General features: G+C 44.9%; 3 protein-coding genes across 5 annotated transcripts in view; 2 read left to right on the forward strand and 1 right to left on the reverse strand.

Annotated features, from left to right (window-relative positions):
• The first annotated feature begins 308 nt into the window (after positions 1-308).
• The window catches only part of JPT1 (Jupiter microtubule associated homolog 1), a 29,998-nt gene continuing 6,579 nt past the window's right edge, over positions 309-23,727 (forward strand). Inside the window, exons 1-5 of one of the 3 annotated variants that reach the window (XM_086762416.1) lie at positions 309-468; positions 3,554-3,696; positions 4,394-4,491; positions 7,547-7,574; positions 12,000-12,276. In XM_086762416.1, the coding sequence (XP_086618542.1) occupies positions 413-468; positions 3,554-3,696; positions 4,394-4,491; positions 7,547-7,574; positions 12,000-12,157 (483 nt within the window). In that variant the 5' untranslated portion in view covers positions 309-412 and the 3' untranslated portion in view covers positions 12,158-12,276. Of the gene's footprint in view, positions 469-3,553; positions 3,697-4,393; positions 4,492-7,546; positions 7,575-11,999; positions 12,277-23,727 lie in introns of those variants that run through there. The other 2 variants (XM_086762417.1, XM_086762418.1) reach the window with 2 other exon arrangements.
• Positions 18,327-21,166, forward strand: NT5C (5', 3'-nucleotidase, cytosolic). Its single transcript, XM_086762623.1, has 6 exons — positions 18,327-18,382; positions 18,745-18,917; positions 18,959-19,019; positions 19,257-19,305; positions 19,811-19,916; positions 20,002-21,166. Exons 1-6 carry the CDS (start codon positions 18,327-18,329, stop codon positions 20,142-20,144), a joined length of 588 nt encoding a protein of 195 aa, XP_086618749.1. The 3' UTR covers positions 20,145-21,166.
• On the reverse strand, positions 21,358-23,385 carry ARMC7 (armadillo repeat containing 7). The gene is made up of 3 exons (XM_010124558.2): positions 23,170-23,385; positions 22,942-23,085; positions 21,358-21,818 (listed from the first exon to the last, which is right to left on the reverse strand). Exons 1-3 carry the CDS (start codon positions 23,234-23,236, stop codon positions 21,481-21,483), a joined length of 549 nt encoding a protein of 182 aa, XP_010122860.1. The 5' UTR covers positions 23,237-23,385; the 3' UTR covers positions 21,358-21,480.

Consider the following 23,727-nt stretch of genomic DNA (forward strand, 5'->3'; position numbering starts at 1 on the left):
CGACTCACCTGATATGAGCGACAGGCTTCCCGCCAATCATTAACAAAGGGCGCCGCCGTCCAGGCACAGCCAATCACTGCAGAGCAGACGTATTGCCTCACCAATGAGCTTTTACGGATGAGGCAAGGCGCTTGAGAATAGACGGTGAGGCGGGCCAAAGGGCAGAGTGGCAGGTGGCGGTCGAATAGGAACTCTGAATCAGGTTTGAACCGTGCAATGAGAAGGCAGCTGGGAGGCAGGCATTAAGGTGGGTATAAAGGGCGCGGCCGGTGAGGGCGGAGGCTGCAGTTGTCAGCGGCACGGGCGGGGGAGGGCTGGGCGGGGTGGGTGCTTCGTGCTCAGGACCGTCGCTGCCTGCTGGCCTCTTGACGGAGCCCTTTCTCCTTCGTCCTTCTCCTCCGTTCCTACCGCCATGACCACCACCACCACCTTTTCAGGCATGGACCCCAGTGGCAGGAATAGCTCCAGGTCCGGTGGGGGCTCGGGCGCTATTGGGGCGGTGGGGCCATGGGCGTTCGCGGCGGGGCCGTCCCTCCCCCTCTCCTCAGGGGCCTGGGAGGCCCGGCCGAACAGGAGGGGGACTGCCCGGAGCGGCTCTGGAATGGGGGGGTGGGGACCGGCGGGCGCCGGCCGGGTGGAGGCTCGGCGTGAGTGGTTCCTCCTCGCCGTTTGCCGGCCAGGTCGGCCCGGGGGGGGGGCGGCGACCGCACCCAGCCGGGAGAGGCGGAGTGTCTGTGGGCTCGGTGGGTCAGCTGCGCTGCTGGGGAGGGGATGAAGGGGCGGGGGTGGGCCGTGGCCGTGCCCTGCCGCAGCTGCCCGGGGAAGGGGGCGGGGGGGGGGGGGGGAGCTGGCGAGACCCACCCCGGGCTGCTGGGGTGTGCCTGCGCGGCCCTGCCTCTTCCTAACAAAGAAGGGAGGCGACTCCCTGCCTCGCTGTGCGGCCGCGCAGCCACATCGTCAGGGGGTTGGGGGGCGGGCTTTGTACTATGTACGTATTGCACATATTTATGTACATAGACAACGTTGTGCTATGCCGCGGCTGCTCGGGCCGCCGGTGGCCCTAGTGGAGGCTGCGGCGTTCTGGGTGGGGCTGAGCCGGCTCCATTGTCTGCTCTCCCCGACCTCTGCACTCGCGGGCCGACTGGTGTCGCGGTCTACGCTCGCCGCTGCTCTTGGCCGGCCGGCATCTTGCCCTGCCCGGAGGCGACCGTTCTCTTGGAGCTCCCGCTGTTTCGGCCGTCGGTTCGCGGGGAGCATGCTCGGGGCGGGGAATGCCCCTTCCCCCGGCTCCCACCCTGCGGCGGGGCCTCGGCCGGGCTCCCCGGGGGGCTGGGGGTGGGGGGTGCCGTAGCCTGTCTCGAAACAAAGAAAACTTGGCAGTTGAGTCGGGAAGAGATGCACGGCACTTTCTCGGGCGTTCACGTTTCTGCAGGAGTAGCAGCTGGCTTGGGGAGGATTATGTCGTTTTTTCCAAGCCATTGTGTCTTTTTTTCCTGTAAGGTTTTGGCTCGACAAAGCAGAAGATTCCCGTTTGCTTTTCAGGGTGCATTTGAAAAAACAAAGCGAAAAAAAAAAAATAAACAAACCCCAAGAGTGCTTCCCGGATGGAGCTGTGGGTGAATTTTCATTCTGCATCACTGGGTATCAGGTGCAATTTTAAGAGTGGTCCACTTCTTCAAGTGTTAAATGTAGCTTTGATGAAGCATGTTACAACATCTCAAGACTGTGAGAGGCTTCTAATAAAATCTGTCAACCTTTAGCTGAGGTTGGCAAGAGGGATTTTTGCTCCTTAACAGTTCAAGTGATGGCTTTTTTTTTTCCCCTTTAATAGTCTTTTCTGTTAATTTCATTAAGACTGTCAGTGGAAACTGTTGTGCTGTTAAGAGAGTACTGGTTTCACTGCTCTGGTGAAATAAAGGTGATCTAGCATCTGGGAGCAAGCCCTCCTTTGAACAGACTGTTTTTCAAATTAGTATGTGCAACAGATGTAACTAAGAAAGTAAACCTTCTACATGTGGACATTTTCTCTGGAGGAAAAAAAAAAGATAAGGGAGCGATTCAAGACCTTTATACTGTATCTCTTCATTCATAAAAGAGATAAAGCAAGTCATAAAAGTGTTTTTGGATTCTTGAAACCTACTATACAATCTCCTGGGATGCTCCCATCAGCAGCCAAGCATTAGTAATTAGAACTTTGGAAAATAATTTTGTAAGGAAAAGTAGTTTGCTAGTTAAGTGACACTAAATATCCATGTCAAACACCTTTGTGAATTTTTCTTGCCATTGTGTTGTTTGAGTTTTGTAGGCTGGAGAAGTGTTTTTGTGTTGCAACTGGAATGTAATAGGCATAAAGTCTCAGAAGATCTCAATGCTTCTACTGATGGTGATGACAAAATCAGACATGTTATTTGTGTTGAATTCCTAGGTTTAGTGCATTAACAAGCTGTGTACTGTTTTCTGTTGAGAAGTTCTAACTCTAATTTATTAAACTGTTTGTAAAGAAGAGGAAGTGTGCACCATCCCCAGCTTGTTCTGGTCTTCATTTGAGAGCACTGGATGTCTTGAAAGCCATGTTGGTGTTCTTGCATCTCTCTGGAGGTTGTGACAGTTCTTTATGTGGCCTTATGCATTTTTATTCTCCTGGCTGTTGTCTGGCTTCTCTAGCTAACACATCATCCTTGAAAAGATCTCATGCTTAAGAAAATAAGATGTGAAGGAATTTACATTTAAAGATGTATTTTGCTGCTGTTGTTAATTTTGGTTGATTTCTGCAAGTGGGAAAGCAGACCACAATATAGCTCATGAAGTACTGAGCAGTCGTCTTTTGTGTCTGTCTAATAGAAGATTGTTAGATTTAGGTTATATATCTGGAGCTTTGTATATGTGTCTCTCCTAATAATAGTCTAACTTAAAACTGTTTAATTGCACAGTTAAAGTCTAGTCCAGTAGCATGCTGCAGACTTGAGGGTTTTTCTGATGAAACAAATCTAGATAAAGGGTGCAGCACCTAGCTGTTAGTGATGCAACCGGTACCTTGGCTTATGTGCCAAACTTTAGTCTTTGGGGTGCTGCCAACTTGAAGATTAATGTTAGCCTTCATAAAGTTCTCTTAAAAAATATGGAATTTGACATGCCCATGTACTTTATTTATTTTTATTTAATTTTTCAGTTGGCTCAGACTGAAGACTGGCTGCAGCAGCTCTTGTTGATGCTGAGTCAAGGGCACAAGTACAGTACAGGAGTATTTTATTTTTGTAAGTGTTGCTAAAAAGAAAAGTAGTGGAGATACAGTGTCTAGATTGAGTGCTGGCAGGCAGCTGACCTTTTTAGTTCAAATTATGCACGGAAGATGTAGTAGTCAATGTCATTTGTTAAAAGCCAATGCCTAATACAGTCATCATGCATAGTTTCTGTTTGGACAGAATTTAGCCTGTGTGACTGCCCATTGAAAGAGCCAACAATGATCTCTTGGCTTATTGGTCTTGTTTTATATGTTGAAGTGCATCTTAGTAATGGTACAGGCAAGGTTGAAAAGCTGACTCTCTCTCTTCAGAGTGCTGCGTCCTCCTGGTGGTGGGTCCAACTTTTCCTTCGGTTTTGACGAACCAAAAGAACAACCTGTGCGAAGGAACAAAATGGCATCCAGCATCTTTGGAACTCCTGAAGAAAACCCACCTTCCTGGGCTAAGTCATCAGGTAAGAACATAGTGCTTTGTTTTCAGCTCTGTTGATGTCCATGAATTCATTTTTTGTATCAGCCTGCAGTTGCTGGTGGCTCAGTGTGGAAACCAAAATTTGCTTCCTACTTTATAGTTTAGGGCTATAAATGATGTCTGCTTGCATAGGGTTTTTTATTTCTCATTTTGAATTGCTTCCAGAGGTTTATTTTTGGTTTGTTTTTTTGGTTTTTTTTATGCAAGTCTTTGACATAGATGTTGCAAGCAGGTAGCTCAGAGAATTGTATTTTGAATATAATTTCTCCAAGTTAATAAAGTCCGAGTAAGGCAAACTTTGTCTTAGTATTTGGAGCAGCACTGATTGGTCTTGATTGATTAGTGAAAGTTCAGCTTTGTGTTGTACTCACAGCTGGGATTAAGCTTTCATTTCTGCAGAGCACTTCCAGTATGGGTGGCCTTGGCACCCCAGTTTCCATTTCCGTTTTTTAAATGACACCCTCAGCTGCATGAAATGTTGTTGTAAGGTAGTAATTTGTGAGACATAATCTGAAGGATGAGGATGTCTTAGAATGGTAAAAATTTAATAAAACAAAACAAAAAAAAACACAACAGAAAACCCCCAGACACCCAGACCTCCCCAAAATCCTGACTATTTATGATCTCCTTTCCCAGTAAGTTTATCTTGCAACCTGATTAGAGTCAATCTCTGCTTGTAGGGACTAAACCTGGTGAAATCGGAGAAGACTGTGAATTATCTGGACCACAAAGAAGAAACTCAACTGATGCAAACTGTGGAGACTTTGTAGATCCCAAGGTCAGTACACTAACTACTGAGAGGCTGATAATAGGACAATTGTGTGATTACTTTATCACCGCTGTTCACATAGTTGGAAGCATTGTAGGATTTGAATCTGTTATTTTCCTGAAGGTTTTCATTTCCATGTGGTCATCTTACAGTATGTTGATGAAGGACTGGATTTTTTTAAAAGGACCATTTTTTAAGCTCTTAACTCTTCTTAGTGATGAGACAGCAATAAAGTGGTCTAAAATCTAGCTTCTGCCTTGTGTATAATTGTGTGTCTTAACATTTTACAAAGCGCTACCTACACAAACCTTGTGTGGCTCTGTTGGCTGATAAAGGACTTGATTTCACATCCCAACAAGTACTCAGTAGCAGGAATGCTTGTTTTATTTCTGTTACTCTCTTTAAAAATACTATCAGGTGTGTCTCTTTCTGTGTAAATTGTGTACTTGATCGAAATATGGAGCATGTTTTGTACTGTTAACATGGATTTTGCCTGGTGTATGATTACATTTAACGGAAAAATAGGATGAAGAGTAATAATTCCTCTGAAGTTAGAAAAACACGAACATAGGGTAGACTGCACTCTCATAAACAAATTCCAGAGGGAAAAAAGCAACCTTGTTCTTTAAAGCTCTCCAGCTTTAGGTTTTCTGAAAAGAACTGGGTAGGTAAATTGTTGATCTCAAATGTTGTGGCAGATACCTTTTTGCTTCATGGGTTATAAAACAGCAAGTTTTATTTTGATAATTGACATTGATCATCACTTTAGCCTGTTGTTGTTATTAATAGGCACTTTGAGCCATGAAGTTGTTCTTTGTTGCAGAAAATGTCTTGTTCCATTTTAGCAAATATAAGAGAGATTAAATTTATACCTGCTACCACAGAAAACAAAAATAAACTGTTTAGTCTAATTCTATTTTCTATTTAATTGCATTAAATACTGTGGTTCTCGGCTTTGCAAACAGATTCTCCCAATGTGGAATACTTTAATTTTATGCAGTAGTTACAGCTGCAGACAACAGAAACTGGATTCAATGTCTTGTAGCCCAGTCTGAGACTTAAGGCCATATATTTGCAAGAGTTCCTGTGCATTTATATTCTGATGACTGGAGTTTCTCTATGTAACTTAACAGTGTTACATCTATGAAAGTTGATAAAACCTTATGCCATTGAGGAGCCTTGGCTGCTGCTGAAAGACTTTCTTTATCTTTGTGTCAAGTTGCAGTCTGTGAACAGATTCAGTATGAAAAGAATGTTTAGCTGATTACGTAGTGAAGGAAATGTTATCAGTAACATTGTGTCGTAGTTCAGCCCCGATCAGGACCAGACTACGCAGTCTCTCTCTCGCTCCCCCCACCCTCCGAGAGAACAGGGGGAGATGATATAAGAAAACCGGCTCAAGGTTTGAGATAAGGACAGGGGGAAATCCTTAAAGTTACCATCACGGGCAAAACAGACTCGACTTGGGGAAAACTATTCATTTATTTCTAAAATTAGCAGGAGAATGAGACAGGGAACAAGACACCCACCCCTCCCTCTTCCCGGGCTTAACATTATCTCTACTACCTTCCCCTCCCGAGCGGCACAGGGGGGAAAAGGGAATGGGGGTCGCGATCAGTTCATCACGCGTTGTTTTACGCCGCTGTATCATGGTCGGGGGAAGAACTCCTCGCATTCCTCCTCTGCTCCAGCGTGGGGTCCCTCCCACGGGCCACAGTCCTCCGTGAAACTGCCCCGGCATGGGTCATCTCTTCCACGGGGTGCAGTCCCTCTAGAACAGCTGTCCCAGCGGGCCCTCCACGGGCCACAGCCTCCTTCAGGCCTCCACCTGCTCCGGCGTGGGGTCCTCCACGGGCTGCAGGTGAATCTCTGCCCCTCCGTGGACATCCATGGGCTGCAGGGGGACAACCCGCTCCACCATGGTCTTCACCACGAGTTGCAGAGGAATCTTGGCCAGGAGCCATATTACTCCTCCCCCTCCTTCTGAACTGACCTTGGCGTCTGCAGCCGTTCCTCACAACAGGCTGGCAGACGCCTCTCAGGATCCTTTTTACATCTCATTCACTTCTCATCTCCTCTCCACTTCTTGCAGCCAGGCCGGGCCGAGTTGGGCCCAGTCGGCTGCCCGGCGGGAGGCCAGAGGGTGAGGCCTGCAAGGCCCATGAGGCTCGCGCCTCCCCCTCTCTGCCCCCCGCTCAGCTGCTTCACATCTTCTCTCCTTTTTTTTTTTCTCTGTTTTCCCCTACTTAAATACGTTATCGCAGAGGCGTTATCACGGGACATTCTGCTACCAATTGGCTCGGCCTTGGCCAGCAGTGGGTCCGCCCCAGGCCTGGCCGAGTCCACTGAACAAAGGGGAAACTTCCAGCAGTTTCCTACAGAAGCTGCCACCTTAGGCCCCGCCTCACTAACAAAACCAGAACACATTGAAAAAAAAAAACAAACTGATCTGTATTCCACAAATGAAGTTAAATATCCTGGATAGAACAAATGCTCTTGGCCTTGCTAACAGATAAATGTTTGATGTTGGAAAGAGTCACTTAATATAAAGGAGGGGACACAGGGCTAACTGTGTGCAGTATAATTTTCTTGTTGATACTGCTTGGCAGTTACAATGTTCTGGTTACTGTCAGTGCTGCCTAATGTAGGATGCTGTATATAATGAAGTGTTCTTGGCCACCCACATCCTTCACAGTGTGCGAATAACAAGTATGCCACATGTTACGGGTCGTCAGGATTACTTCAGTAGTGTCTGTCTGTTTAAACTTTTAGAAGTATGTTAGGTGAATAAACAGCTGGTGAAATCATGTTAATCACTCTGTAAGAATTGGTGCTTACAAACCCATAATATTAATCTGCAGAAATAAGTGCAGAACTGACCATGCCACTCTGATATATGTCCCTAAGAGCCTGTTGCTGGTCTAAAAGTGCTTCATCATTGTCTGTCACTCCAAAGCGCGTGTCTGACCACCATGGTCAGAAAGTGGAGTACTGAGTACCCTCATGATGGTGAGGGAAAATACATTGTGAAATGTGAGACATAATGTGTTTTTCTCTCTTCTAGGGAGGAGATGGTGGTGGTGAAACTTCTGGTGAGTAACTCCTTTGGACTCTTCTAGTAAAAGCCTTTTGCAGTTAGGTACTTTTGAAATAGAAGAGAATATAGGATAGATAAATGACCCTGTATTAGGAGAAGAGGCAGCTTGGGGTTGTTCCTCAAAGCCATCAAATCAAGACAGTGACCTGACTACTTCAGTGAAAGTATGGGATGAAATGGTGGAATGCCTGTTAGTCATCAGGTTAAACATGAGAACAGTCCTGTTCATTTATGTTGCCAGCAGCAGCTGATGTCAAGATTTTTTTAGATACTAGAAGGTAAGGTGGATGCTATCTTGCAAAGGATTCAGTGATTGAAAGACTATACTGCTGTTACAGTAGCTTATAATTAAATAGTACAGTCAATGGATTTTAGTTTAGCAATTTACTTCTTTCCTACTGTCTTCTCATACATCAAACACTACATTCACAAAAATAATCAAACCAGCTACTGCATCTGAAACTGCATTAACTGGCTTTTAAGTTCCTGTTGCTTTTTAAATGCTGATTTCTGCCACGGAAGTTCATATGCATACTGCAAATTTCATGTAAACAGAGGCATTTCCCCTCGCAGCTTGCATGTTAACTTTGAAGTGTTTTTTCTAGCTCTGCGGCTGGAAATCTCTCCTTTGTCAGATTCACCTTAAGAATAGCTTACTTCTGATGAGAGGAATGTGTATGTTGACTGGGTACTTCCCAAGTGCTACTTTCAACACCTACAAGTTGTGGGAGATCACTAAAGCTGTTAGCGGTTCCATGTCCTGAAAAGACTTCTGCTGGGAGGATGGGCGTTCTTCCAGAATATTTTTAACTACCTCCAAGTGGTACCTGTTTCCAAAATAAGTCTCGCTTCTTTAGCAGGCTGCTTCTAATCAAACTGTACAGGCTGCTTTAGTATGTCTTTCCCATGCCTGTCTGATCTTAATTAGCACTGTAGGCATTTAGAGTTTATGCCTCAAGTAGAAGGATGTGGTAAACTGATCTAAGGCTGTGCTGCTGCTCCTGGTACTTGTTTAAACCAGCTCACCCTGGGGTCAGGTGAGAGCCTGCAAGCACTGTTGAGACAAGGAGAGATGGGGTGGGAGGAAGCAGAAGTACAGCTGTCTGGGTTAGCAATAGCTGACTGAATCTTTGAGTACAAAATTATATTCCTGACTCTTGGAATATGTTCTCATTTTCACAGGTGTTGGCTTTTGGTTTGTTTCTGGTAGGTGACAGTGAAGGAAGTTCTTATGAAGTACCAAGTAAATGTATGCTGGGAGGTGATTTAAAAAAAAACCCAAAGTGTTACTGAAAAGTAACTGGGGCTGTTTACTGTTGTGGTCATGACTACAAATACATTTTTTAAGATCGTCAAGATGAAACAAAAATGACAGGCAAAGGTTTGAATGTTAAAGTTCCACTGATGGTACTTCAGAAGGAGTACAAAGTTAATGCTTCCTGGACATGGCATCTGTGGCAGATATCTGAGAATTTTACTGAATTGTTGAATTAATTTCTAGGGTTGATAGCTTTGGGTATTGTAGCTTAATGGAGCACAGAGTCTCGTTGAGCTAGCTGTGTCGCTCCACCACTTGATATTCGTGCTGTGTGAGATGGCACACATAGCTGGTGAACATCCCACCTGTCGCACATGTAATTTTGTACTCGATATTGTAGAGCTGTCTCCAGGGTTTGAAATGGGCTGAGTGAATACACCTCCAAATAAAAGCTGTCTGCTTGTGAGTTCACAGCACAACTAGATTCTTAATAGGTTTCCTTTGTTAAAAAATGTTTGTTCTTCTGAATTTGGAAATTATTTTCTCTATGTAACTGATTATAAAACCATAAGTAGGTGTCAGGTTGGGTACATGTATTAATCACAGCTGTCTAGGGGAAGAAAACTTGTTCCTGTTGTAGCAGTGTTCTTGCTTCCTGTTTGGAAGTTGTAGTTCCTTTCTGCGCATCAGTTTCCAATGGTTTGCAGTATATTCAGTAGAAAACTGTTTCAGAAATTATATCCTTTCTGGTAAGGGAAGAACTGTCAACGTTTGATCTGATCTTGTTGCATTTTCTGCTTTAGTTATTAGTTTAGCAAACTTATCTATACCTTGATAATGCAGAAAGTACGAATGTGTCTATCAGCTGTCTACGTGAGCCTCTAAATGCTGTAGAAACTTCCCCAAAGTCTCCTGTGATAGTAATTCTTGTTTCTTTTCTGATTCAGTTAGCACTGTGTACTTAATTAATGTGACTAGCTAAGGAGAACTAGACAGCACTTGATTGACTGTCACCAATTACTGGCTTTACATGATACACAGGAAGGTGGAGTCTGGCATTTGGTGAACAGATCATCATCATAAGTACTGCCCAGTAGTCAGGCTGTCTGCTGAAGGCACAGACAATGGAGCATTCATCGCTCTATGAACAGTAGAGATGGCCACAGTTGTTCTCAGCTTGCTGAGTAAGCAGGCAGTGGTACGCATGAGCTACAGAAGCGTCAAGCTCCAAACTTCTCATTAACTGTTCTGTTCAGATGTGCCTGTGGGTTAATGAATAGAGCAGAGAATCTATATTGTAGCCTATTTCTGATTGCATGGAGACTAAACTAAGCTGCTGGAGCTCTTTGGGATTATCATAAACATAGATACAGGGGGTTCAGTGGATGCACGAGTGGGTTTTCAGTGTTCCTGCTAAAATTCTGCATCAAAGGTTATTTAAAAAAGAAATGAACTGAGTTGCCACAGGACTGAGGGAAAGCTGCTTCTATGGATAGGAAGCTAGCTAAAGAATAGGAGGTAAAAGGGTAGAGCTTAGTGATTGCTCTTCAGATTGGAAAAACAAGCTGTGGAAAGTGATGCTGGGACTGGTTTTATTCAGTGCCTTCATCTGTGACCTGGAAAAGATAACGAACAGTGAAGTCTCCAATTCTGTTGGTGATGTTAGCTCTTTCAAGTAGCCAAATGTGCTGATGTTGAGAAAATCCAACTGTCAGAAGGACTCAACTTAAACGGGATAGGTAGGTAAAAAGGTGGCAGAATAATCTTTATGTAAGTAAGTATAAAGTAACGCATCTAGGGAAAAAAAAAACCAGAACATGCCAGTCTTGTGTTCAGCTCTGTGCAGCAGTTAACTCCTGGCATCTATGTTGAGTATTATTGCTGAAAGTTCTCTGAAATGTTTGGAGGTGCCAGCAAGATGTTGACTGTCATCAGAGAGAGAATGGGAAACAAAACCTTGTTTTGCCTCTGTAAACAATCATATGCCCACATCTTGAATTCTGTATATGCAGTCCTTGAAATGTAAAGGCCAGAAGATTGTAGTGGAGGTAAACAAGGGGCAGAGGAAGGTGATGGGAAAGGTAAGGAGGTGCAGCAGCTGCCTTATGAGGGGAGACTAAAATGGCTGTACCTCTTCAGTTGAAGAAAAGGCTGGGGTAGGGGAACACAATAGAGATTTATTAAATCATGAAGGTGCAGGTTAAGGTGAATGTGCAGCTATTCCCTGAATCCTCCAAAGCAAGAACTAGTGATCATTAGATGAAACTAAGAGGTCTGCTAAAAAAACAGACGAAGTACATCTTCACAGAGCTGGCAGTGAAGCTCCACACCCGTCACCCCACCAAGTATCGAGGAGCTGCTTGGTGCTCTTTGGGCCTTTGCCTCAGAACTGGTTGTGTTAATCTATAAAAAGGTGAGGTGCTGTGCTTGTGAATTAATTGTCAATTAAGCAGATACATTAGTTATTTACTACAGTATCTAAAGTGCTTCCTGTGAAGAATTCCTTCTGTGTCCTGTCTTCACTTGTGGTTGTTCAGAAGTGTTTAAAATAGATGAAACTATCCTGTACTTTCCAGGGAATGTATTATTGGAGCCTACCCATGCATGGTTATTCCTTAGTCTGTTCTGTGTGAAGCCTCAGAAGTGTGTGTCAGATCCTTTTCCCTCTAGTTACAAAATTGGGAATGTAGTTTGAGCTCTTGCTTACGAGTATTGGTGCTTCTGTGACTTGGTTTCCAGCACCTGCTCAGACTTGAGTTACGATTGTCATAGTCGTATGCTGACTAATATGTACAAGACTTAAGACTTAAGCTGCTTGTCATTAAAAAAAAAAACAAAAAAAAAACAAACAAAAAACCCAAACAAACAAACAAAACCCAAACAAAAAACCCAAACAAACAAAAACAAAACAAAAACCCCACAAAACAATGCTGGATTCATCTAATAGTAGCTGAGTGAATGTAACTCTGGAATGCCTGAAACTGGACTGTAAGGCATTGCAGTTCATATGAAAAACACTTCAGAGGGCTGAGGTCTGTCCTGCCAGAAGGTTACAGCAGCACTCTGTGTCTGTAAGCCTGGAAAAAACTTACAGGAGCTGATCTTCTGTCTGAGCAAGTGAAACCATCTGACTTTCATCATCCACATCAAACACTTTAAAAGCTTCTTTTCTTCTAGAAAACACTGAGGCTGATGTAGAAGCTGCCCCAGGTCAGAGTGAAGAAAAATCCCTGCCTGCTGCACCTGTTCCTAGCCCAGTAGCACCAGCACCATCCAGGAGAAATCCACCCGGTGGCAAGTCCAGCCTAGTCCTCGGTTAAACCTTTCCCTTCCTGACTGTTTTGAACTCGTGTCTGTTTCTTTCCCCCATGCCTGTGAACTGCACAACTTGAGCCTGACTGTACATCTTGAATTTCTTTCATTAAAAAGAAGCACTTTATGTACTCCATCTTTTTTTTGAGATCAAGGTTTTTTTCCACTTCTGTCCTGTATTTCCCCCAAATCTACTGGAAGTGACATGAGTGTTTTCTAGTGATAGACTTGAGGGAAAACTTTATGAAGTATAGTAATATAATTCGAAGGAGAACAGATTGGTTCTAAGTGTGCTTAGACGGTTTTTGTACTGAGATTTTTTTTTTTCCAACCCCTTAGTTAAACAGGCCAGCCAATCAGCAAGAGCAGTCCCTTCCTCCACATGTGGGATTTGGAGATCTAAAAGGCTGCATGTGGTAAATGCCTTGAGCCCTGCTGTGCCATATAAATCATAAGTGGTTAGTGTACACCATGCTGCCTTTAAAAAAAAAGATACTGATCTTGATACTGGACTACTTTGAAGCAGGGTATGTGCCAAATAGAGGGCAGATGACCAGAGCAGTCTGGCCTAATTCTAGGAGGGGATTTATTCAGATTTTATTCAGTAAAGGTGGAGTGGATCATATAAATAAATTAAAAAAAAAAAACCAAAAACAAACAAACAAAAACTCCAGGGTTTTTTTTTTTTTTTGTTTGTTTGTTTGGTTTTTTTTGTGGTTTTTTTTGTTGTTTTTTGGTTTTTTTTACAACTGACTCAATGCTGTGCATGATCATGCTGGTGCTTGACCATGAGGTGAAAATCTCATCCTTTAAAGTGTGTGTTGTAATTTCACAAAGCTGGACTGTTGCTTAAAAAAAAGTAAATAATATAGAAATTTTGAAGCAGTGTTTCTTGTGTGGGTTTTATTTCATGAATTTGGTTTTGCTTTGTTCTCAGTTGTCCTTGTCTCATGCAACCTGTCCTACTCTAACAGAGGTGGAATGCAGTAGAGGAGGGAGAGTTCTTATACCTGACTTGAGGTCACCATCATGTGCCATCCTCCCCTGAAGAACGTGTCTGACTTACCTCTTTGTTTTTTATCTTCTAGACCAGAGAAGCATGGAATATGGCTTGATATATATAATCTGTTTTATCCAAAATAATTTTTCTCTCAAGAAAATAGAGGAAATTAAAGTTTATTCTCCTCACCAAAAAAACAATTTGACCCTAACAAGGGAGGGGGTGGAAGGGAGACCAAACCATGAAGTTCTCTGCTGTCCTGGAGGGGATTTGCTGCGTAATAAGCCAAAGCTGCACATTTGTGCAGAACTGGTGTGTCTACTGGACAGAGTGTGGCTTTTCCACCATCTTTCCGGAAGAACCAGTGCCTAAAAATACCCTGGCTTTCCAAATCAGTTTTGGAGAAGGCCTAGCCTTAGGTGCTTAACCTATAAAACTGGATTTGCTCTAACATGCTCTTCCTCTCCTACATCTGGGGATGGTGTTCCTTACAGCTGATATGAAGTGCAGTATGGCTACTGCTGTGTGTAAGTCATGCCTGCCTGTTTTCTGGGCCTAGGAGGAGGAAAATAATCAAATTAAATTTGCTTTGCAAGCCTCACAACCAGGGGAACTTGTTAATACCCGTTTATGGTTGCTGAGGCTTCGGACAAGTGAAGCTGCCTTTCCCTCAACCCTTCTCTTCGCCATGGTTGGAGCATGGCACCTACAGCCCACCATTCAGTGCAAAGGTGCCAAGAAGCATGAAGAGGCTCTTGCTTGCTCTTTTTTCCACCCTTAAGCCCAGTTACTGATACACCCCACCTGTGTTCCCACGTGGGTGTTGGGCAAGCAGATTCCACCAAGGAGTGCCTTCCTAGACTACACTGCTCATGCACATTCGCACCATGAAGGTCTACCCCTCTTGCTTGTATCTGAGATCCTGTGAGTGCTCCTGTTGTGGGTGCTGGCAGATATGGATGACAGTGTGATGCTGTGGGAGCAGTACTGGAGCTTGGGGCCAAGCTCGATGGTGGGGGCCGCTTTTGGAGGCGGCTTTTCAGTGAGTGCTGCAGTGTGGCTGGAAAACAGGGAGGTTGCTCCTTGTTTAGAGCTCTCCCTCCCTCTCTCACCTTGTACGCTGCTACAAACAAAGCAAATCTCCTCTTCCTACCCACCATGCATATACAAAGCAAAGGGGAGAGTTGTTCCTTTTTAAGGGAGTGCTACAAAGCTAGCAGCCTTAATTTGTATAGTAATAATTAGTGACTCCTCCCAGGAGGATTGCCAGCCCTTTACAGAGAGATGTGTGTGCAGGAATTGGGAATGAGTGATTTTATCATTAAAACAACTAGATGAAACTACTCACTGAACTGACTTCATCTTGTTCTTTACCTACTCGTGAACTGCTCTTGCTATGCAGCAGTGATGATAACTTACCTAAAGCTCGCTGAGCACTCTGCAAGTGTTAATGTAGCTCTGTAGCAGGACAAGAAATATAAATATTACATATGGTTTTGTACAGGTAATAAAATCCCATATCTGTATCATTCCTTCTGCATGCTCTGACAAGGAAAGTGCACGGTAGGTAAGTGATCTGGAACCGTCTGTAGAAAGCTGGTGGTAGACCCTACGTCTGTGCAAATTGTTGCTATTTTTAATGTTTGCTAATGACTGAATGAATATCAGAGACATTTGTAAGGCAAAATTAAAAATACTGTAAATCCCGACTTCACGCTTTCCTCTGGTTACTACAGGACAGTCAGTGACTCTGTAAGAAAACGGAAAGGATGCTGATCCAGGCTGTGCTGTACACTTTCCCTGAGAAGTTCATGGCTAATTTTAAGATCCTGTACTGAGCCTGTAGGTTTTTTTTTACTGCTAAGAAATGACAACTCACATTCATTTCCCTCCTGTTCCATAGCGAGGTACAGGCTCCTACACCCCTGTGATGGACAAGAATGCTGGGTCCAGGCAGTGTTTCCACAGGCTCTAAATTGATTGAGCTCTAATTGATGGCTATTGATGCTTGAAACTTCCTGGAGCTAGTAACTTGTAAATATAGGGAGTAGTAATTTTTTGTTTCTTATTTTGTATAAATGAACACAATTTATTGCTTAAGTGAGTATTCCTTAAGTGAATCCTATTTAAGATACTGGGACGAAAAAAAATGTGGGTAATTTAAGGGGTCATGGCTTTTTATTTGTTCTTATTTGGAAGGTCTACAATCTGATCTATCCTGGAAGTTGGGTTCTGTTCTATTCCTGGCATTCCCATTCCCTAATTTCGTTCATGCTTATCCTGTTCCTTCCCAGAACTTAGGTATGTCAATGCAATAACCAGATAACTGGTTTGAATCCCATGCAGATCAGCAGTGGCAGAAGCTCTTAGCTTACTGTTCCTTATTAGCCTGGCTTCCTAAGGAAATCAGGTTTATGTAGTCATGTTGTGTGTCTGTCTCTTTTAGTAACCTCTGGATCTCTGGTCTATTTTAGGTATGTTTGGCAGAAGAACGTTTTAAGAATTTGAAGCTCCTTTGGATTTTATGTAAATACCATGGCTGGTTAGAAATTGAGACCTTGTTAGTTCTGCTACAGGGTGTCTGGGATGCAGGAGAATCCCTGCGGGAGAAGGTCTCTCCTTGCCCTGAGCTGCAGGAAAAGCTTCGTCAGGAACCAGCAGCCCAGACACCGAGAGCAGCTTGTCTGTCCTGTGCCGGCAGTGCGCAAGGGTCTGTGGTGCTACCTTGTCCATGCAGAGAAACTGAATCTGCAGTTTGTCAGCCATTGAGAGGAGGAGAATCAGCCTGACGCTGACCTCCTTGTGGCAGGCGTCCACAGTCTGTCCAGGAACAGCTAGTGTGTTGAGATGCTATCGTGGTGTGGGAAGTATTGCCTTCTTACTAAGTGGTGGTAATACTTTGTCAGTATCATCAGCTGCCTCTTGAAACTTGAACCATTACTTTGTTTTTTCTTTCTTTTCTGATTGTAAGTTGATCATCAATTTCACATTGTAAATCCATTTTATTTAGAAAGTATTTTTCTCGAGACTTTCTTTACTGTACTTGACTATGTAGTCTCCAGTGTGTGTAGCAATTTTGTTGATAGGGATCTACCGTCCAAGCACTTAGGATGTGTTACCTGGCCCCAGACAGTTTCAAAAAAGGATTCAACATCTCTAGCAGTATTGCAAATGGGAAAGCTTAGGCATAGATGCAATTCCTCCAGTTTTGAACCTAAGTTGTTATCTTGCTAACAGAAGTTAAAAGGAAACATTCAGCAATGATGGGAGGAGAATGAGGAAAGAAAATTGTTTTCCTTTTTTTTCTCTAGTAACTTCTTCCCCCCCCCAGAAATGGCTTTTGGTTCTGAGAGTTATCAAATCAATTTTTTTTTTCCAGCAAAGCCGGACTTTGTTATGTGGTGGAAACTTGTCAGTTTCTCGTGTCTTCCTGTTGGATAAAAGAGCTCTCAGGCACCAGGCCTGATTCTGTAATTCAGTCTCCTTGGGAAGAGCTCCAGGGAATTGTTGCTGGGATCAGCGAGGCTTTGCATGGAAACAGAGATCTGGGCAGATCTGATTGCCACGCACCTAGACTCCTTAACCTCTTCTGATTTGCATGTGAAATCAAGCAGTGCTTCCAAATTTCTGGCTGTTGATTTATGAGTATTTGTAAATTATGATAGCTGAGTGAGCACTGTGATCTGGGAGACTTGTTTAATGCTGACTCCTCATTGCTGCTTAATTGAAATGTTTTTATGTTTGTGTTCCACTGGTGATATAGGGCAAGGAGACCATCAGCTGGACTATAAAGCAATCTTGTACGATTTCTAAGCAAAGGCCAGCCTGCCTTTGAAGAACCCTTATAAAGAAGTAAGTTTTCCAAATTGTTTGGTGGCATGGGAACGTAAGACTTGAACACTTGTGGAAAAATGCTAGCTTGGCACCTCTGAAGTTCACTGGTACTCTGAAGTATACCAGGGAAGGTAAGATTCATATGTCTTAGGGTAAAAGAGATATTGGAAGCTTAACCTCTCTGTTTGAGAATGAAACTTAGGCCTGGAAATGGACTCAGTCCTTAATGCTGCTGGGATGCTGCTGTGGGTGCTTTGTCATGATGGGTTGTGTGCTAAGAGGAGCCATCTGCTGTGACCTGCACTGAAATGCTCTGATTTAACACAGGCCACTGAACAGCCACCAGATAGCAATTTTAAAAATTAACTACGTGGAGTAGGATTCAAACCAGTGAACTTCCTAATAATAATAGGTGCAAGAATGTCTTCTCAGTAAATAAATTAAAAAAAAAAAAAAAAAAAGGACTGAAAGGACAGTTCTACCTAGGGCTTAGGAATTGCCCTGAAAATACTACTTTTCCTTTTAGGAGACTAAAGATAATGCTGTACTGTATCATATTAAATTCCTTTTAACTTCTTGCACCATTTTTGGCCCCTTTAGCCTGGGAAAACATTTTTCCTCCAGTATCCTTGTTTCTTTCCTACTTACACTCACTTTAAAATGATTGTAACTTTAGAAAGAGCCTCCTTTCACACCTGTTTGTCATTAGTCACTTGTCTGATTCATGTGGCATCCCACATGCAGGTATGGAATGTGGATTTACCACTGAGGGCAGGTGCAGAGAGAAAAGGGATAAAGCTGTGATTGCCCTTAATTGCACTGCTCAGGTTGTGTGCTCTGAGTCAGGTGAGGGGAGCGGTAGGTGGGACCTACCGGTATCACCACCAAACCCAGCCCAGCTGGGGCTTGCAGGGTGCACAGGTCCGTTCACAAAGCCGAAGGTTCTTGGGGCAGCGCAGGGATCCACCTCTGAATTTCCTGCTGCAGTTTCACACTTTGCACCGACAAGTTTACCATGGAGGAGCAGCTGTCCATGCTGAAGTTAAGATCTGCTCCTTTAACAACTGTTACTTTAGTGTGTGATTTGAAAACCATATAGAACAGTGAAGAAACATAGCTTTCCTGGCTCTCCCATCGTCTTCCTTACCTCTTGCTGAGCTGTTCTGGTCTAAAAGAATTAACCCCACTTGTCTGAGCGTGCTGACCAGGCCCCTTTGCTGAGGATTGTAATAAGCATGGTCACCACATTGCCCTTTTTGTTCTGAAGGAAAAGAGGGCTACTAGATGTGTCTACTCACTTATCTCTCATAAATTCCTGAGCCATAAACAAATTTCAGTCAAACATGACAGAGGAGCAGAAGCCTCGAACTTGTTCCTTTGATTTTCACAAGAGGGACAAGTAGAGAGGGACCTGCTGGGGAGGGGTGAGGTGTGAGCTCTACCTCAATCAGACATCAGCAAGTCCAGCTGTAGATCGGTGTTGCATGTGTGGTGCTACTCCATGAGTAGCTTCTACAGTCTGTAGAAGCAAAGCCAGGTCAGGACCAGCTCTGCCTTCTCACTCCAACCAAGGCACCAGGGAGTAACTTCTCATTCTTGTGTGCCTGAGCTAGGCTTTTCCCAGAACCCTAAAGGTGAGAAACTTTATAATCCACTTTTGGTGTGAAGCATCACCTCACTCTGAAGCGCTGGCCCTTTGATGGCTGTGACACAGAGGGTAACTGGACAACTGTTGTGCACAGAGCTCGAATAAAAGCACAGGCATTGCTCACCATCCTCCAGTCTCCTACAGGCTAAGGTAGCCAATGTCTGTGAGTCACCTGGCTTTCTAGGGTTGGATCCAACTCCAGGAGCCCTTGAAGCTATGCAGGGAGATGATCCATGTGCAGGAGTAAGAACACTTTGCACTCTACAGCCCATTTTCATTATCTTATGTACTTTCCCCTGACTGCTAATGAAGGCTGTTTCTTTTCAGCGCTGAAGTCTTTATTTGCACAAGTCCTCTCCAGAAATAAGAGCGATGTATCATGGAAAAGGTGGGAGAGAATTTATTTTACTGGTTTAAAGCTGCTTTTGCATTTTTGCATTCATTTATAAAGACAGTAGCTGGCGCAGGCTGCCAGGCTTCCCTGCAATCCCTGTCTGAGGGGCAGCTGCTCAGACACAGTAATAGCATAGGACAGGGAATCCTGCAGTGCCACGTGATGCCAGCCTTACTGCGGGGCATGTGAGCCCTATGCTCTTGGAGCTGGCTTGTGACGCTTGGGCGCCAGCTGCCTGTGTCAGCAGGTGATAGCAAAGGAACTGTTGCAGCACAGCCAGGTAAGGCAAGCTTGGCTTTCAGCATGGCCCACAGGGATAGGGTATTCCCAGGGGATTCCACACTGGAGGCTCCTCAACTCACAAAGCCTTATTCTAAATCCAGAGCGTGAGATATCCAGCTATCCCAAAAGAGGCCAGTGCTGATTTAAGAGGAGGTTATAGTGCTTGAATTAGTCCTGTTTGACACTGGCACAAGCATGGAGTGGGGGACTCAGTCACTGGAATGACTTAGATGGGCACAATCCTCGTGCTGTGAGCAAGCAGCCAGTGCCACTCGCAAACTCGACCATTAAGTACCGCACAGTGCTGACTGAAGACCTGTTACAAGTACAGGTTAAATCAGTGTCCTGGGCCATAGCCAGTCTCTGTGGTGGGATTCCCAGACACAGATGTAGGTTTATGAGGGAATAAATTGCTGTACTAGGGTTGATCTGACTTGAGCAATGTGCAAAGTGAAAGTACGGCAGAATTTTCTCCTCATTACTTGCCTCTGCAGTATAAGTAGATAGAAAAACATCTGGAACCCGAGTTTGTGGACCAGATCATTCTAACCCGAGATAAGACCGTCCTATCTGCTGACTTGCTGTTTGATGACAAAGATACCATTACAGGTTTGAAAAGTATTTGCATCACTTGCTGTTAGTTGGGGAGGAAAACCCCCCAGCTGACTCCAGCTTTCCTCCCTTCCCTCCTCAGATGCAGAGCTGAACCCGACCTGGGAGCACATCCTGTTTACCTGCTGCCACAACAGGCCCGTCCAGCTGCAGGCACTGTGCAGGCAGCTGCTGTCCTGGATGGATGATCGGAAGCCCATCTTGGAAAGCAAGCGCAGGCAGTAATGCAAAAAGGGGGTGCTGTGCTCTTCCCAGTGCCAGGGAACAACCAGCTCATCTGCTGGCAGGGAAACCCATTCCCAGGAGACAGTAAGCACTGTCACCCGGGCAGGGGCCCTGCAGAGGTCAGTTATAATAAGAAATGAGCTGCCCTTGTTAGACATGCTGTAGAGCTGACTCCTCTCCAGGATTCTGGAAGATTGCTCTGCATTCAGTTAGTTAACCTCTGTAGAGTTGTTTCAGATGTTTGCTCTTGGTGAAGAGAAACTATCAACTACAAGCAGTGGTGGGTTGTTTGATGGTTTTTTTTCTTCTGTGCATGTGCTTTTAACCTCACTCCCCTTTGTTTTGGCCTGTCTGGGGACAGACAGGAAGAAGTAAAGCTCTGAAAGTTGAGCAGACATAGCATGGGTGTCTGTCAGGGAGCACTGTGCTCAACAGCCAAACTCCTTTTAAATTTTATGTATTTAGCCACCCTGACTTTTGGGTTGCCTTTTGCATCATTGGCTGATAAAGAAAGGAGACCAAGCTGGCTTCAATTTCTGGCCCATGTGGGTGAATAAGAGTGGGCAAAGGCTGGGCTGCAAGTGCTGTAGAGAAATATTCATGAGCTTATACAAAACTGTTTACAAAGTATTTAAGTTAATATCTTATTAAGATAAGGTTTTACAAGACAGCTGTTCTCATGAGCCAGAGTGCCATGAGCCCTTTTTAAAAACCATCACCTTTCTCACCAGTGGTAATGAAAGAAAAACAACTTTCCACTTCCTGATTTATAGGACAGCTATGATCTGCCCTGTGTAGTGATTTCCTAGCCAGGTGCCAACGCCATGATGATAGGCATATTTAGTACCACAGGGATACAGTAAGATTGCAAACTGCCAGGACAGGGAAACGCCTTCTTTCTTCTGCAGGAGAATAAAGTTAGGTGACATTTCAAAGTCATTTGAGTTGACACTGAAGCGGAGAGCTGCAGCAAAACCAACCAGGAACGGGAAGGGATATAAGCTGCCCAATAACCCAAGCAGAACCCCCCCCGCCAATTGCTGGGAAGCGTTATTTGTGCAAGCTAGGTGCTGGACTGCACTTGGCAACCTGCTCTCCAACAGCCACGACCTGTTTTATTTTAAATATTTGCTGGCAGTTTTAGCTGTGTGCTTGGCCTGAGTGACATGGTAATGCTGTATGATCCTCTTTATTAACTAAAATACAGTGCTGGTATGACCGATTTCCCTTTCTAATGTTGCTCTCAACACATTCTTGACCTGCTGAGCAGAAAGTGGAGGCCTGGGAAAACAGAGGGAGGTCTCCCCCTCAACAGCTCTGTGCTGTTCTGACAGCTTCAGTCCCTGGGGAGAGGAATCCCCACTGCTGTGTGTTTGCTTAGGTTCCTGGCCTCTTCTACTTGCAGTGGTGTGCAGTAATCCTCCAGGAAGACGGCTGCCAGATTGCTTAGCCTTCTGCTGGTGGAGAGAGAGAAGCGAAGCATGCACTCCACCACTGGGAGAGCCGTGGTCTGCTGGCGTGACTGTGGCGTTGTCAGGTACATCAGCGTTGTGACGGCTGACATGACCGTCTCCTCGTTGGAGCTAGACAGGCAGCTGATTATGGGCTCTACCCCATTTGCCTCCAAGATGTAGTCTTTGTTAGTTTTATCCAGGCACAGGTTACAAAGACCACCTGAAACAGAAAATGTCAGATACATGCAAGACAAACTTCTCTCCACACCCTCATCTTTTTCATACTAAGATTCAAATTCACTGCTCATCGTTTTTTCTTCTAATACAGAAGCATTCAGATTTTCTATGAGATTTGGATGGAAAATTCTTAACGGCTTCCTGGGCAATGTTTTCTTAATTCTTTCCAGAGATTTTCCACCAGAACATTCCTCCTCCTGTATGTCATTAAACTGCATTGTACTGCTGGACATAATCTCTTCCACAGAATAAAGAATTCCAGTATCACTTAACCCTTACAGGGGCTACAAGCCAGCAGTTTATTCCAGGTGTTTTAGAAAAACAGAGAGCTGAGCAAACAGTACTAGCCAAGAAGTACAGAATGTTTGAACTTGAAAAACTTTAAGATGCAGCCATATCCTGGTGTAGCTCAGCCACAAATCTTAAAAATAAAATATATTTATTATCATCTCATGGAATCACTCATAGTTAGGATCTGACCCCTTATCTTATGTTCAGACCATGACGAATCACTGTAAGGCAGTTCCTCAGAGGACTTATTAAAAAATTTCAAATAAGGATTCTAGAAGACTGGTTGTCAATAGTAGAATGATAACGTTGGGCCTGTACATTATACAGGGCAACAATTTATGTATTAATGACTGCTTCTCTATAGGAGAGATTTTGTTAAAGTTATTCATTTAGTATTTACTTACAGTCTTTTAAAAAACCAGTCCTTTCCAGAAAGCATCTTTTTTTAAGCACACAGTTCTATAAGGATGAAGGGGAGATGCTTGCCTCCTACCTCTCACCCCATTCCAGAGGCCTTATCAGCACAGTGTGGCTCTGTTCTTGCAGCACAACTGGTATCTGCCTCTCATGGGGGAGATTAACCACCAAACTAAAGCGTCAGGCCCGGTGCCTGTCAGCACCTTCTGAGAGTGTTCATAGAATCACAGAATCTTTAAGATTGGAAAAGACTTCTAAGATCATCAAGTTCAACCATCAACCTGACACCACCATCTCCACTAAACCATGTCCTGAAGTGCCACATCTACATGTTTTTGAATGCCTCCAGGGATGGTGACTCCACTTCCCTGGGCAGCCTGTTCAGGTGCAGTCCTTACCAACCGCAAACTCCACGAGAGTCTCGTTGTCTTCAGTGAGCGTATCGAGGAACAGATCCAGGACCTGAAGCTGCCGGAAGTACTCGTAGTTTTTGGGATCATAGGCAAAGTTAGCCAGGTTTGCCAGCACCTGCTCCTTGGCCTCTGCAACGGAGAAGCGTCATGTATGTGAGAAAAAATGCTCAACACGAAAAGAAGTATTAGCGAGCAGCGGTGCCCGGGGGTTACCTGGGCTGTCTGTCACCTGGAACTCGGTGACGAGGGCCTGCAGGTACTCCAGCCGCCCCAGCTCCATCCCGAGGCCAGCAGCGACGCGATGCCCCGGAGCCCAGCGACCGAACACCCCCGCCTGTGCGGCACCCCGCGCAGCTCTCCCGCCCCCCGGGAACCCCGCGGCAGGCCGGGCCGCGGCCGGTACTCGCTCACGGCGAGGTACGCCCGGCGGCCGCCATCTTGTGGGCGTGGCGCGGCCGGACGTTCCTCTGCTCAGGAGGTGGCGGCGACTCCTCCCCCGCCGCTGCCCCTCCCGCTCCCCCGCGCCGCACGGCCCGCCGGGTCCGGTTGCTCTTGGGCCGGTAGGGGTCGGAAGGGCGCGCGCAGTTCCACGGATGGGGTGTGGGGCGGCAGGCAGGGGCCTTGTGGGGCTGTTTCCCTTATTCGTGCGGATAAATGAATGTGCCTCGTGGTGTTCGACTTTGTATTTCCGTGTATGGCAAAACTTTGATGTTTAAACACTTCGCGCGGGAAAGGAGCTAACCTTTCCACACGCAGTACTTATTTACTCTA

The sequence above is a fragment of the Chlamydotis macqueenii genome, chromosome 18 (genome assembly GCF_036417535.1).
Source record: "Chlamydotis macqueenii isolate bChlMac1 chromosome 18, bChlMac1.mat, whole genome shotgun sequence".
Classification (NCBI taxonomy): domain Eukaryota; kingdom Metazoa; phylum Chordata; class Aves; order Otidiformes; family Otididae; genus Chlamydotis; species Chlamydotis macqueenii.